Source organism: Temnothorax americanus, unplaced genomic scaffold, assembly GCF_048541705.1.
Source record: "Temnothorax americanus isolate GAGA-0224 unplaced genomic scaffold, ASM4854170v1 Scaffold13, whole genome shotgun sequence".
Taxonomy (NCBI): domain Eukaryota; kingdom Metazoa; phylum Arthropoda; class Insecta; order Hymenoptera; family Formicidae; genus Temnothorax; species Temnothorax americanus.
In genome coordinates, this window is record NW_027509264.1 from 2,218,964 (window position 1) to 2,235,653 (window position 16,690).

Here is a 16,690-nt window from a genome sequence, read left to right on the forward strand (position 1 = left end):
CATCGCTCTGAAATTTATTTCAGACGCGTCATCAAAACACTTTAGTCCCTGCTATTGTCAAATATAATTTATTATTCTACGCGTTCCTATATCGTTACTTCGATATCTCAGAGAAAAAAATTTTGCACGTGGCGAAAAAAGGCCAGTGATCTCACGAAATGTATATTTAATGGCATTAACAGTATACAGCTCGCGACAACTTCTAGATTGTACTCTGCCTATAAAATTTAAATTAGGAAAATTTTGCATATAATTCGAGATAGCTGTTTTTTTTTCTACGCAGAAACATAGCGTTACAAATCACGTCCGGTATGATTCCAAGAACTTTGGTTTTTCCGCGGAAGGCGTCTTATCTCTCGGCACCGCCTTCGATAACGCCAAGTTCGAGGTCGGCATCGTTGAGAGGAAGAGAGAAAGAGAGAAAGTATAGACGGCACGGTCTATAAGGGAGCAGCGAGTGGAGCGGCGGGTCGGGCTGAAAGGGGTGAATACCTTTTAGGAGCTTAGAGATTACGCTTGGGGACGAGCTATAGTAGTAATGCAAAGGTGAGTCTCGCGGGCGCAAGCCGCTCATTCCCACGAAGGATATTCGACTGAACTTATAATACCTTACGATGCGGTATCGGTTGCGGCACGCTCCGTGCGAGCGCGCGAACCCGTTCCTCCCGCCCGTTCCATTGACATCACCGGCTCATCACGTCGCCTCTCCCATCACGCGCTTGACGCATTCATAATTCAATATCAAGTGCCTCTCATTGGGCCCCCGCCAGAGCCTGCGAAATTACACACGGATCCGATTTATTGCCGTTGAGCGAGGCGCTTCCTTATCCTTATTGATTATGGAATAGGAAGGCAATTGGAATCGGATAGCGTTTGGGAGACGTAATAAGGATAAACGTAAATAAATTAAACGAATACTTCTTGCGACAGTACCGTCAGATTGTCCAATTAAACGTTTCGCGGAGTATAAAGTGGTAAAGTTTAATCGAGAAAAATTGTCCTGTTAAAATATTCGCATACGTCGCATATTTTTATAAAATATTCCTGTCTATTATGCTTTTTATGCGTCATATTTCGTACAGCAAACTTACTCTATCTATATTTTTTTCTTGGGACAGATCAAGACAGGCTCTCGCTGAGCCATTAAATTAAATTAAAATCGAAATTGGCTAAATCCTTTTTTCTACGTACAGCATGACCGCGTCACATTCCTCCTTTACCGCTGGCAAAGTCGCGATGAGACTTGTCATTTAATGCGAGAGATACTTTGAATAGCAATATCCATTATCGCGGAATTACACTTGAACGGACACCTCGTTTCATCGTGATCGGATTAGGCTTTATAGGAAGGCGCGCGACGAAGGAAGGTACGAGTCGCGCGTGAAAAAGGAAGCGGGAGATTTCTCAAAAGAGAGATAGGAAGGGAAAGTATTGCGTCATGGGGAGTGGTATCGCTTTAATCTGCCACGAGGAAATCTTGTAAATAATCGAAGCAATTATCCGGCTCGGTGGCACGAAGACGACGACGATCTCGTAAAAGAGACCGGCGCAACTTTTCCATCTTCGCGGAAAGAAGAAAAAGAGAATACCTCTCTCATCTCGTCGAGCACGAATTGATTAGTAATACGTCATGTAGTTCGAGAGTGACTTTTCGCGAGCCTCAAGGAAGAGTTAGTAGAGGATTAAGATATCGAAGGGACGCGATCGGGTAGCAACGATCGCAGGCGGCGATTAAAGACAACGTCAATTAAATCTGAAATTATTTGGATCATTTATTGTGTCTGAACGCTGAAAAATATTCAGTGCGCAAAAAGCGCTATTCGGTTCCGCGAAACATTAAGAACGACGCGACGCTCCGATTACGTCGCAAGGCGCATATCTCACAATTTACTTACATCAAATACTCGCGATCGCGAGTCGCGAATACTCCGGCCGCGCACACTCTACTCGCATTAACAATGTCTCTCCTGCCGGCTCTTTGCTGTTCTCGCAGCCGCTTCCCCAGACAGTGTCGCGTATTCACGTGCAACAATCCCGGATCCTGTAATGTGCCGACGAAAGCTTTCCCTGCATGAATACCCAAGTATGCAAATGTCTCCGTAGCGTTAGACGTTTCTCCTCGCCTTCGAGCGTCACTCGAGAGTTCTTGTTGTTCGGGATTTCCTCTCTTCCTCGCGCAGCATCATCGCCGCGCACGAACCTGTTTACGATCCTGCTCTAACCACATTTAATTGGCAAAGAAAAAACAACGGTGCTCACAATCGCGCAAAAGATCTTGTTTGAGATTAGCGGAATTTGATAAACGCCATGTAAGCTCAGCAGTTATGATTAGATTCTTCCAGTTATTATAGAAATAACTGCCAGCGTTTTGATTCTAACGTAGATGGCTTAAAATCGTCACTGACTTCTTCGTTTCTCACAAATATGATTAACTAAAGAATCATCTGCCTTTACTAATAAAGTTTAAGTAATTTTGAGACTTATTAATATATCCGCTGCTGCGATTCAATACATATTTCAATACGATGACAAAAATTTTAATTTGCGGACTTGGGCGAATTTCAAACTTGCCATGAAAATAGGAGGTGCAACTACTGCAATGCTGAAAGTTTATGTTTTGATTTCGTGGTATTTATGTTGGCGAGGTGTTCTTCGGCCGTTTGGCGCTGCAAGAGAGGCACATACTTCTCGAGAAACGCCGTTACGCGACGGCATCCCGGATGGTGCACACCGGGGAGAACGGAACCGGGTCTTGAAAATCGAGAGAGAGCGAGAGAGAGAGAGAGCCCACGATGGTAGTCAGGGCACGTCTCGCAGGATATAGAGGGTTGCGCGCGAACTCCGTCGTCGGCGTGTGCGCTCGTGTGGACACGCGTCGCCGTCGTGTGCGACGCGTGTGCACACGCTGCACGTGGACCAAGCCGAAATCAACGACAATAGAGAAGAAACGCGCAGCATTCACGTTGCGCTCTCGGGGAACGGGAAAAGCGGATAAGCAGCCATACTAACGAGACGATGCGCGCGGAGAGATCACGTCCGGCGCGCGCATTTCCGAAGAGACGAAGAAGGGTCGCGCTTCGGTCGGCGAGGGAGGCGGTGGCAGGGAGAAAGGGATGGAGGAAAAAAGGTCGGAGTATGGCTGGAACTTGGGGACTTGGGGAACGGTCGGGGAGAAGACGTGGAAATCGTAACACACCAGAGGCGCCGCCCGCGCGACTCGTCTTCTCTCGATAAAGTAAATAAGAACGTACCGACACGTACGTCGCGTGGTACGTGCGAGGCAATAACAGGCGGGCCCGGACGAATATTTTCTATTGTATTCCCTCTTCTGTTACCTCTTCACAACTTCCACGTCGCTTCTTTGTCCCGCGCGGCGTGTCACCGCCACCTTCATCAACGCCGAATCGCGATATCGGCGCGTGGATCAGTCATATTGCGAATCGAGGGAGGAGTTATAAGAAATTTCATGTCCTCATTTCTCCAGAATAGAAAGTTTAGAAATATTGTTTCACATAAAAAAAATGTTTACCATTATCGTTATTAATTTCTAAGATATAACTGAAATTGAGAATCGTCATATTTTTCGGATTTTTCATGGCGTTAGGAGTCACTTTAAAGAGAGAGAAGCGGAGAAAAATATATTTCGATTTATGCGATTTATGATCGATTATACGTAATTTTTGTACTTTTATAGATTTTTTTTGTAGAATTCTCTTATTCTGCTCTGATTATTTTGGATAACTAAAATTTTGAAATAAAGACATAGGAGGTAAGCTCGTAAGAGGATCGTAATTCGAGAGAGGGCTTACTTAGAAAAATCCGTCCCTAGCGTCCCTCCGGCAAAGATCCGCGTTCGACGGAGACGTCAAGGATGCGGAACAGCCCGCGATTCGGAACCGCTATCGAATTCCTGGCTTATGAAGACCCATGCTGATCCCGAGATCTTGAAGCCTAGAATTTCAAGGGTCCCGTTCCAAGGCTTTCGCTCACGGCCACGATCTCGCAGGGCATCGTAGTCCAAATTGGTACGAAGTGATCCGTGGCAGGTCGTACCGTTCGCGCTTCAACCGTTTCGGATTCCTCGGACGTCCGGGATCACGTTGACTATGCAATTTTGCGGCTTCATACCCGAGAAAGCGCGGGAACCAGAAGCACTCGTCGAAGTCTCCGGATATTCCTATATATATATATTTTACGTAAGGATTCCGCCGCGTAATAACGTCGGACCTCATTCAGTCCCGCGAAATATTTTAAATGCAAGTCAATAAATTATCTTGTTCTGCGCGCGATAAAATTATGGCAATCCCACGCAATTGTTTTAAATAGATTTTATAGATATATACGAATGTAATTCTATATTATATTATGTATCTATAACAGAAAATTTAATCGATATCAAATAATTCGCAAGTATTAAAAAATTTTGAACAAAATTGACTACACAATTCTCAAAATTACTCCGTTAACGTTAAAGAGACGTGAATACACTTTCTAGTTAAGATAATCTTACGGCTGACCAGCACTCGTGAGACTGGGTATGTCACGGGAAAACAGTACCAACACTTTAATAACGCGGCAAAATAAAGGGTTAAAAGTAATTGTTTGCGCGACATGTCACGGCCAAGCGTATCCGCGCAAGCACTCTCTGTGGTGTGACGTGTCGGCCAGTAGGGAAACCGGTAATTATTCTCAATGTAGCTGCGACACAAATAAAGATGTCAGATCGTAAGCATGAAATATGATCGACAACGCGCCGATCTTTTCAGTCTATGCAGTGCGTGTACGGGGCTATGTTTACGCGAGGGGGTATAAAGCCTTCGTTTACCTCCGTGTCCCGTGTGACAGACATAAACGAGGCAAACCACCGTCGCCGCGGCGGCGGTCGGGCGAAAGCAATGAAAACCGCCGCCGCCGCGCCGCCGTGAGAGCGGCGACCGCCGCCCGCAGATCCGTAGGTATGGTGAACGGAAGTAATCCCCGTGGCGCCATAAATGCGAGCGTAGATCACCTCACAGTGGATCCGGCCGTCCGAGGATCGCCTACCAGCCCGAGCGAGCGGTGAACATTATGCGCTCGCGCACGAGCTCTTTACGAGATTTTGTCTCGTAAAATATATCAGCCGTTTCTCCTCTTTAACCTACTAATGCGTATTTCCGCGCTCAACGCGAAAAACGTAAAACGTCCACGAGGCCTTACATCTAACAATATAAGTCTAAAATTAATTGCGAGTACACATCTGCATCTTAGAATTCTCCGAACAGCCTGCGAATGGCAAATGAAGTAAGCGAAATCAATATCGTTATCAGTACTTAACGATATTTGGTTTATTTCAATTGAAATGTTGTGACATATCAGTCAGAATTTCTTGAACGTTTAAAAAATACTAAGAATAACATATAATTGATTCGATACTTCCCTCTCCTTTTTCTCTTTCTTTCGATATAATACTAAAATAAAGTTTCATTTGTGATATATTTTACCTAAAAAGGCTATATGTAGAATTTGAATTTCAAAGTTAATTCAATATTGCATAATTATGTCTACTTTCTAATCATAATTAATATAAAAAGTGATGTGAAATCATACATCAAAAATATGTTTTGTTAAAGTCGTACTTTCGACAAACTCGTAAAATGTTCGTTTTCTACAGAAAGATGAAATGACAGATAGCTCATGGACTTTTTGATGCATAATTAGCGTTAACAAGACCATTTGACCACAGAATTGGAAGACAACAATGCGTTTCTGATGATTACATTTTAATGATGTATTTTATCGATCCTGTTTGTGTGTTACTCCGTTTTCATTGTGAGACGAGATTCATGAACTTTTTGAAGGCAAATACTTGAATCATTTTATTTCTTCTACATTTAAGAAAAGCAATCTTATTCGTATATCATTTAACAATAACTATAATTAACTCTGAAATGTTTACCGGATATTCTATCGAATTTCTTAAAATAAAAAATTAACAGATTTGTAAATGACGAAAGAATCCATATCGCAAACACATAACGTGTGCAAAATACTTACCAAAACGACAGGAAACACTGGTGAAAAAAAAAAATGGAAAAAATAGTGTGTATATAATATTTTCTTCATAATTTATTAACTTATATAATATAACGATTAATATAAATTTCCACCATTTCTCCATGTATATTTGCCAGCGTATTTTCTGTCTTGTAAATCGCACAACTGCAATCCGGTCATTATTTCCCCTCGTCTTTACCTTCAACCGAATTTGAAGGTAAAACATAGTCACTCTATACAATCGTCTAAAATCATTTTCGTCAAGTTTCCTCGCGTTCCCAGTCCCAGTCCGTTTCCTCCGACTTCCTTCTCTGGCCAGCTTCGTAGATCTCATCTTCCGCCGCCTCTTCTTCTTCCTCGCCGGGCCAATTAAATTTCGCGGAATCTTCGTCGGTCTCTGATTTCGTCGAGCTCTGCCGGTGATTTCTGTCGCGCATAGCTCTACTGCATTCCGTCGAGACCGAATCTGTCTCGTCTGTGCCGGATCTCGTCGAGCCGGTCCTTGTATCCTCCGTATCGGTGCTCCTACCTCTTAGCACCACGGTGGCTTCGACCGATTCGTCATTGGCGAACAATTCGATATCCTCGGATTGTTCACCGCTATGTTCGCGTTTAATTGGCGGTTCCTTCGTCTTAGTCTCGGATTGCTGCTCCTTGGAATCCTTTATGGTATACACCGAGAAGCCTTCCTCCTCCGATTTAGACTTCTGCATCTGCCAAGCTGTTTTGAAGGGATGTTCCCGCTCTTGCTGAACCAGTTTGGGCCTCTCCGGCAGGAGGTACTCGGGATCCTCCTCGCTCGCTTGACTCTTCACGATGGACTCTCGTTTGAACAAGCCAGTCGACGTCGGTTTGATCGAGAGATCGCCTTCTTTCTTCACGACGTTCCAACCGGCACTCGCCAATTTCTCCTGCGACAACTGCGACAGATCTTGCAGGGATTCTCTCTTGCTTCCCTGGGTCAACGTGAAGTTATAGTTGTTAATATCCTCCTCTTCCATGGACGTTTTCTGACTACTACTGGTGTAGGATGGCCTCCTCGACGTGTCCAGACTTGTCTCTTCCTCGCTTAGACTGTCTTCTCTCGATGGTGGACCCTGTTCGCGATATTCCCTACGTCGCATGTAAATATCCTCCTCGGGCTCACTCGGTTCCTGAGAGGATCCAAGAAGCGCAATCCGTGGACCAACACTAACGGTCCACGAGTCCATGTTATCTTCAGGCGTGATATCGTCCCTTAGCAAGGCTATCCTACCCTCCGCTGAGGATCTGCGTGTCAAGGATTCCACGCTGGCCTCGCTCTCCCCCTCAACCAACGATTCGCGCTGCTGAGCGATCAGTTTTTCCATAAACTGTTTCCTTCGTATCCTCAACTCACGTTCCCACTCCTCCTCGCCGCTCGTCTTTGCTTCGGAACTCGAAGCGCGTACCGGCTTCGCTCTTCCTTGGCTCGACGGCTCATCCTCGCTCTCGGAAGAGAACGTTCTACTCGTGATATCCACCGACTTTACGAGGAGCGGTTTCGATTCGTGCTGTTCTCTGGCGGATGAACCTTCCTTTCCGACGAATTCCCAAGAACGATCGTCCGCTTCCCTGGCCGACGTTCTTCCTCTGGATTCGGATCTCTTGTACTGCCTCGAATCGCCCTCGATCTTTTTTCTGCGTTGCCATTCTTCGTCACTTTCTCTATCCCTTGACGACGGTCTCTTATCTTTGGTCCTGGATAACGAACGCCTGTTCCGCTGAGCAACAGCCTCGTCATGTTCCCGTTGACTTCTGAGAAATTCGACAGTTTCTTCTTCAGAGTCATCCGTGGCGTATCTCTGACTGTTTATACCTATCTTACGATCCGTGTAACTCTCCGTGTCTCTGGATGGTTTTCTAGTCACTAGCTTGGCTCGATCTTTGCTCGATACCTCTTCGGAATCATGATCGATGAATGACATTCGCCTTCCGTTCACCTTCTTCAGTGTCGGTACGTCTACTATTTCCTCTTCCGTGTCGTGCCTCTCGAGAATGGTAGCACCGTGAACTATATCCTTCTGCCAGTCCCACCCGGTGGACGCGATTTCGTCATCCTCGAAACTATTTGCATGTTTGACCGCCACTTTCGCGGTTTCCACGGTTTCGGCATTTTTATCCTCGCTCGCGCGTGTCTTTTTTTCCTCGGAAACTTCGAGCGCCGAAACGTCCGTGCTTTCCATTATGACATTCTTCACCTCCTGCATCGGAAGATCAAAAAGTAACGTCAAAACGACTGACGCGGCTATCACTATCGCTACTTCCAGAGGATCAATCTGCAAACGTAAGAATAATGTACCCATATATGCATTAATTTTCTCGCACATAAAGTAGCATTAAATGCGGTCTGAAATTCGCTTTTGAATTATTTTTCTAGTGTCGTTTATACTTCTGAGAGGTATTTTATACAGAAACTGATAGTGTATTACTGTATTATATTGTTAAAGACAATAATCAGACAGATAGATTTAGCGCTAAATGTGCGGTGAGAATATAAGCTTATAATAAATCTACAATTTCAAGAGACTGCGCGGCTTCGTAAATTATTTCCGCTTCGTCCGCACGACTTACTGCTCTATGAGGCTGAAACTCCGTAGAGAATCTCGTGGTCCCAACATTGTAGAAAAATACTGCGAATTGCGTTAGGTACACGGCGTACGATATTCTGCTCAGGATCACTAGCCAGTAGCTGGAGAGGAATCTGTTAACGCCGCCTACAAAGCGAGTGATTATTGCGTCAGTGCTCCTGTCTATTTACACGCCTATCGAGTTGTTGTTACCGCAGCGTTACAACGGACCTCCGTGCCCCGTGAAGCAGGCAAATATTGACCAGCATAGAGCCGCGGCCCACAGCACCGGTCCGATTACTGCATAGTGAGTAGCCTCTTCAGCGTCGTACACGTAGTCCCGCCTGGCCTGGCGCCAGGGTGAAAATAACGACCATGAGCCCAAGGCCGTCGCAATCAACCAACCCAAGATCACTAACACCTGAAATTAGAACACTGCCACGATCACGCGCGATTATGATTATGCCGGGAGGGAGTACCCTGTGAATCCTGACGTTATTCCCAACGTAATGCAACAGCACGCCGAGGCCGACGCCGAAGACGTACGGCGTCGCTCTGTGCAGCGGCAGCGCGTAAGTTAAATTGGCAGTCTTGTAAAGGCGCTTTAATCTGCAATCAATGATATACCGCCAAAGTCTGCATTACTAGGGCGCGCGCGTAAGATGTCTGAAATATTGTAATACTCACGATATCCCGTGATAGATGACGAGAGATAGATAATTGTTCATTGTCGCTATGTAACGAAGAGTGGCAGATAGCAGGATGAGGAACGCCATCAGAAGGATACCAACGAGGAGTTTGTATTGCAGGAAGAAGACTAGGATAGGCGCCAAGAGCGACAGTTGCATGTCCAAGGCCAACTGGTACGTATGCGTGGCACACTGTAAAAGATCCATCGTTCCACGGATAGATACGATCCATAAATATTTTTCGATTCGTCGCTCGCTATCTACTCACCATCTCCTCGAATGGAAAAAAATTCTGCACGTACAACAGGTTCGTCCACGCGTTGTTCTTACAGAGTTCCGCGTTTGCCGCGACGACGCTGTTCCATTGCGGACCCGAGCCGATGTGTTCCATCACGAACGCATACCAGAAGACCACCGCGAGCAACGCCGGTGAAAGTCTGAAGAGCGTGCCAATGACAGAACATTCAATGCAACCTTTCTTTCTTGAATTTGAGTCGAATAACTGCGAGGACTTTTCTCATTTTTACTGAATCTAAAATACCTGATAAATCTGGCAACGAAACGACAAAACCAGCGAATTTCACCGCGAGTCTTCAGCTCCTTCGCCATGTTGTAAGCGGTGAGAACACCGCTTAGCAGCAAAAACGCGTCCGTGTAAACTAACGATACTCGCAGAACAGAGCTGGTCGGATTATTGGCGATCTATACGAGCAACGTTTAATCAATGAAACGATGTGTCGAGGCGTTCTTACACAAAGGCGAACTTCGTCCAACGATCTTACCTCGGTAAGAAAAGTGCGGTTGCTAAACGGTATTCGAGAAATTGTTATAAGCTGGTGGGCAACGTAAAGAACGATCGTAGCCAGGGCTCTTATTCCGTAGATACACGTAATATCCGCAGCGTCCGTCGCTTCCTTCAATAAGTCTTTAATCGTCCTTCGTAAGGAAAATGACATGATTATCCTCTCAGAATAATTTCCTACGAAGGAAATGCATGCATTATGCCATAATCGCCGCTGTATTGAAATATTCCGGCAAACCTAATTTCGTAAGAGATTAAATCTTATCGAGAGACCCGCGTACCTTTCCCTCGCGTCTCCACGAAGTAATCCCTCACAGTCGCTACAATAACGAGACAAACAATCATAGCGTAAAAATACCTACAAAATAAATTAGTAACATGGATTTATCACAATTGCGTTTCTTCGTGGTGTAATAAAGAGATACGTACAAAACGCCGATTGTCTCTTTCGAATAGGTCTGAGATTTTTGCTTGACGTAACACATGTTAGGATCGACGTTCACCGTAAATTTAATTCCAACAGTTCCATTGTAATCCTTTAAGATACTTCCTAACGCACGTTCAGCGTCCTCGGCAGAACACGCCGCGGGTAAACACAGCGCCCAATTCAATGTAGTGAATTTTGGAATGAAATGACCTGGCTGAAACATTCAATCGAAACAACGAATTGCTGAGAAGTTTCTAATTTAAAAAAACGAGTTATTTAAATTTAAAAAAATCAAGATTATTTTAAGACCTATTATAAAAATATTATTTAAAAAGTACCAAGTGATACAATTTAAAAAAACAAATTTTTAATTAAAAAAAATATGAATCTAAATAGATTTCCATTATCAATATCTTCTTTAACTTTCGTTTACATTTCGCTCGAGATACAGACGGTATATAAATTTCACAATTTATTTTCGTTTAACTTTAACAAAACTTCTCTTACGTCGTGCATATTTCCTCGTATAAAAGTGCGGGCTTGCATTAGATTGACCGGCAGCCTCATGTCTGAATGGGAAGCTTGCAGATCCACAGTAGCCAGACAATATTTCCCTTGAATTCTTATCGTCTTGTCGTCTATTTTAACATGCGCCAGCACACCCAAACATTGATCGTAATCACCGAACTGATTCACGTTTCCTCGTAACAAGCTCGACGGAATCTTTGCGCTCGAATCTAACACTGGAAACAAGACAGATCTTTGGTTCGATGAAATTGATGCAATTTTTCGAAAACAGAAACATTCCTCCGATCATTGTTTATATATAGATGCGAGCCGAAAGCTTCGATTAAAAAGCTTTGTTAATTCAACAATGCCCACGTATCCTTATTCAGTAACATAATTATTAGTCTGAACATTGAACAACTTTTAGTTGAAGTAATTAAAATAACTTTGGCTTCTGAATGAAAATAGAATGAAGAGTTATTTCAGTCAATCGACTCACTTTGCAGCGCCCACAACTTGTAACCTCTCAATTGTCGCAGGAATATCTTGCCATGTTGCTGACATTCCGGATTTTCAACGTTCGTAAAATTTGGCACGAAGGTCGGCACACGCAGAATTGCATCATTCACTTCGGACAATGTAATAGACGCATCTACATGTTTCTTCGATTTCGGCTCTTGCTTCGTCTCTTGCTCTAAAAAATATCGCCTGATTAATTACCTAAAATAAATTGCGAAATTTCTTTACGAGTTTTATTTTGAAATTTTGAGATGCGTCTATCTATTTTGAAATTCTGAGTTTGCTTGTATTGAACGAGGAAATAAAGATAAAGAATGTGCACTTTCAAAAAGGTCTATTTAAAGAGAAAAAATTTGTTTTAGTGTCCCTTAAGATTATTCAAAAGAAACAATGCAGAATTTCTACGCGTAGCAGAAGCTAGCGAATAAAAGATTACACACGGCTGTTGAATATTAACTTAGTTAGATTATTACTTAAGATACTTCCACCAGCGCCTATTCACGCGGAAACACTAAACGTCTTCGAATAAGCTCGCTTTTCGTATCGAACCATTTTCACATAATACTCACTCTCCGCTTGCGAAACTTCCTTCGACGGTCTCGAAGTTGGTTTCGCTGTTACTTTTTTGACATCCGCCCTTTCCGGTTGTTTCGCTTGCTTCTTAATCTTCGGTGCAGGTGTTAAAGTTTCGGGTTTCACTTGCGTCTTCGATTTTTCGTCCGTCTTCGTTGCAGTTTCAGGTTTAGGTTTAGGTTTAGGAGTAGCCTTCACCGATTCAACTTTTTTCGTGCTTTCAGTTAATTTCTTGGCATTTTCGACTGATTTCTTCGTGCCGTCGGCGGATTCTTTCGTGCTATCGATCGATTCAATTTTCTTTGTGCTTTCGATTGTCTTTTTCACGCTTTCAACCGCTGGTTTCGCAACATCGGCTGATTTTTTATCTTCTTGTTTTGGTTTTTCCACATCGGGTTTACTAGGTAAAATGTTAGCTATCCTTGTTTTGTTTTTATCGGCGAGCCTCACTTTCTCTAATTTTCTAGGTGCTGGGGTGGTTTCTTTTATATCAGATTCTTTACCTTTATCTTCATCTTCATCTTTGTCATCTTTTTCTTGTTTTTTATGTAATACGCTAAGTGGTTTTTTAAGTGATTCTATTACTTTTCGTTGATCTATTTTGGTTGCTTTTTTTTCTTTTTCTTTCTTATCATCTTCCTCTTCTTTATCATTATCATCAGTTTTACTATATTTCATAGATTTAATAATCTTTGTAGTTTTAATTTCCTTCACTTGTTTCTTTGAATCTCTTTTAAAAACTTTTTTATCATCATCACCTTTATCTTCATCTTTATCTTCATCATCATTATCATCATCAATAGGAAACTTTTTCTTCACTCTTTTTTTCTTATCCTCAGCATCTTCATTTGATAGTTCAGCCTCAGATGCTTCTTCTTCTTCTTCGTCTTCATCTGTCTTTCCATCCGCCTGATCTCTTTCAGAATCCCCCACTAATTCCTCATCCTCCTCCATGCTTTCCACTTCCACAACCGTTTCTTCCTCCTCCTTGTCGTCATCCTCCTCGTCACTTTCTATCCTGGAACTCCTCGGCATAGTTCCAGTCGTATCCCTGTCTCTCGGATGTTGAGTGATCTTCTCTATTCGAGCTCTTTCCGTTCCGACATCTGACGTCGACTCGGCAGGTGGTTTCCGGCCACCAGCGATGGTCCGCGGAACCGTGTCCTCGTGCCATTTCCGTGCCGAAAGTCCCCCGGTCGTCACCGTTCTGTCCGTTGGGCAGGCTCTGCCGTGCGCCGGGACGCAGACGGTCTGATGGTGCGTCTGCGGTACGATGTCGCGTATCCGGAAGCCATAGCAGGTGGCGTAGAGTATGACGAGACCCAGCAGCGCGACGCACTTGCCCAGAAGGGCGATAGCCATGACAGGGCAGCCTTCACATGGAAGAGGCGAGTACCGGACGTTGTTCGCGAGGCTCGACCCACCGTCTGCCGATGATGCCTGTCGCTTGATGCGCGAGAGCGATTTCCCGTTCAAGAAATCCGTCCAAAATGAACGGCTCCGCGTCTTTTCACCCGCGGCCTCTCCGCTTCTTCCGCAATCTTCCACTTCCCGTTTCGCGATCGCGAAGAAACCCTAGGATCTATCAACGATCTGTCGCGCCGATCGCCCTCCGACGTGGCAAACCCCGGGCCACCACGTCTACAGCCGGCCGTGCCTTCGCGGAAATTAGAGCGCATGGCATCGGTCCAAGCAGCTAGGAGTTTTATTTAGCATCAACATTTCGAGGCGGTCGACCGCCAGCAGAACGGCAGCGGCCTCTTCTAACCGCGGCTCCGACTGCATCGACGCTATCCGCTGCGGTCCATCTGACGCGTATTTATTACGCAAGATACCAAAGGATCACCAAGTGATCCGCGTAATTTCGGTGATGCTCGCGGCTTAATCTCCCGCGTCATATTATAAAGTAAATCTCACTGCTTTATTGTTGTCACGAAATAATTTGAGATTTAGGAAGCAGCGTTCACAGTTGTGAGAATCGATTCAAATGTCACTTTTAACAATGTGTATACAGCAATTATATTTCCGCGTTAATGAGATATCTATCAAATAATCAGCTTAAAATTCGAGAGTTTATTGACTTTATTAAAAATATTTTTTATCACATTTGCGATTAAAAATCTCACATAAATAAAATATATTTAGGTATCGATATTATCAATATTAATTTAATAAGTGTCAATGTATGTATTACATGTGTTCATTTTTATTAATTTATTTTCTCTTCTTCTTAATTATGACTAAACTATGAATAATCTCTTAATTTTTTGGACAACAAGTAATGAAATTTTAATGTGACTTTCCCGTAGCAGTGATTGCATTCAAATGAATACGTTTGGCTGATTATTTATTCATAGTCCTATTTAGGTTGTGGGACAGCAGCAAACGAACACGCTGATCCGCTTATTGCGAATTTAGTCAATCTCGACGGACGATGGCGAAATTTTGCGGACAAAGCTCACACTGGCCTTTGCAACCAGTAAAATCCGACGTATATTCGGATTAATCTCAATCACGTCTGAGAATTTCAAGGCATTACTATCGTGTATGCTTTCTCTCTCTCTTCATATAATTATATATAATAAACATTTAGCGGAACGTTATCTTATCAAATTATTTAGACATAAAAATATAACATAATTTGATCATATAGTCAAATCTTTTTTAGCGCTATTTTTCGAAATTTGTTCTTACAATTAGATCGTAAACTTGTACTAAACTGAGCAGCCATCTGGTTTAGCAATTTATTGCGTATTTCAGAACAATATGCGGACACAATGAAGAGCTATTCAAATTCCCAGATTTTGCTGCCAAGTTTAGCCAGCGAGATTGTCTGCTTCTTCGGGCACGAAACTTATATGCTACAAAAAGATGATTCTAAATTTCGAAGAATGTGCAAAAAATCATTTGCGACAGTAATAAAACGAAATAGGAAATTTACGATTTTGCACACTCAGAATCTTCAAATCGCAAATATAAATTCTTCTAAAAACAAATGCAAATAAATTAAATTTGTAGAAGTATATATACATAATTATTTATATTATGTTACTGTATATTTCTACCGATTTAATAATTTATATTTCTTTAATAATTTATTTTTCTTTGAAGTATTTATTTGCAAAAGTATGTGTAAAGAAGAATTGATTATTTTTAATATACGCATATAGTATATTAAGGAGATTGTAAAAAAAAATTAGAAACGTTATAAATTGCTTGAAATTTAAAACATAAGCTGCTTTATAAATAATGTCAGCATATATGAATGTTTTTAGATTCTATCCTCGGGATTAGTTTTTAAGAACATTTATAACAAAGTTCAAATTTTTTTTTAATGCTACTTTTATGTCAGTAAAAGTTTTATCAGGTAATTATCTATGTGTATTTTATACAGCGAAGCAATTGAAGCCAACATACTTTCTCATGTGATATAAAATAAGTTTATTTATTTTGTGCTGAGTTTTCGTTGTCTTATTTAAATCAATTTGATTACATACATACACGTTTTAATATCGATTTATTGCTACGCTGTCCTACTACACGGTGCAAATTTTAATATTGCAAGAAAACTATGTGTGTTGATATATTTCAAATCTTTGAAATCTTTGAATTTTTAGTATAATATTTTTTTTATATAATAAACATAAATTTATTTAGTTCTTAATATTTTTTTAATAGCTATTTTTGTATAGAGATAATTGATAGATATGCAGTTTCGAAACACGCTTGCTTCTTTCATAATATTCGAATATCTCAATTATTAGTAAACTTATGTTGGAACAGAACTCTTTGATTTAACGAAAATAGGAGAATATTTCGCACCGCGTATTGTACAATTCGCGAAACATTTCTAGCGACGGAACCAGTCGCTTCTGTAGCAGGCAGCAAGATCAATAGTCGGCCAATTATCAGCGGTTGGTCACTGATTTGATATATCTTTTTCTTTCCACGCACACACACAATTTTATAATTTTATATTTATATTTTTGTGAAAATTATAAATATGAAAACTACATTTGTCAATAATTCATTATTTATTCTTATTTGGGAGAATCGCTCTTCATTATAATGTCTCTTTTACGTCTCGTGTGAAGCACAAAACAGGAAGAGTACATTAATTTATTTTTATAATTAACACAATAATACGATTATATATTCTTACACATTGCACTTATGTAAAAAGGTTAGCAATATTTATATATTCTTACACATTGCATTTATGTAAAAAGGTCAGCAATATTTATCATATTTTTAGAAATTCTTAAGAAATATTGCGGAATACAAACCATAGTAGCACATGATGGAGTATATACGTTTCATATACGTTTCCTAAACGTTTAGGACGTATATACTCCATTATATGCTACTAGGGAAACTTGACATACCGCTGACGATTGATGCTTCTACATATACAGTCTAACAATAATTAAGATTTAATCACATGTAATAAATAATATTTCACGACTACTTATGACCATTTCATAATAAAAAATTGTTGATCATGATAAAGAGCTCGATAAGATTATAGTTTTGATTGAGAAAGATAAACTTG

The 16,690-nt window shown here is 41.8% G+C and overlaps 1 protein-coding gene across 1 annotated transcript; it reads right to left on the reverse strand.

The window, feature by feature from the left end:
* Positions 1-6,087: 6,087 nt before the first annotated feature.
* Positions 6,088-14,130, reverse strand: LOC143894156 (uncharacterized). The gene is made up of 13 exons (XM_077400267.1): positions 12,135-14,130; positions 11,546-11,740; positions 11,047-11,282; positions 10,542-10,753; positions 10,394-10,470; positions 10,093-10,289; positions 9,852-10,012; positions 9,579-9,747; positions 9,309-9,502; positions 9,101-9,230; positions 8,853-9,042; positions 8,626-8,768; positions 6,088-8,330 (listed from the first exon to the last, which is right to left on the reverse strand). Exons 1-13 carry the CDS (start codon positions 13,498-13,500, stop codon positions 6,294-6,296), a joined length of 5,307 nt encoding a protein of 1,768 aa, XP_077256393.1. The 5' UTR covers positions 13,501-14,130; the 3' UTR covers positions 6,088-6,293.
* Between the last annotated feature and the right edge of the window lie 2,560 nt (positions 14,131-16,690).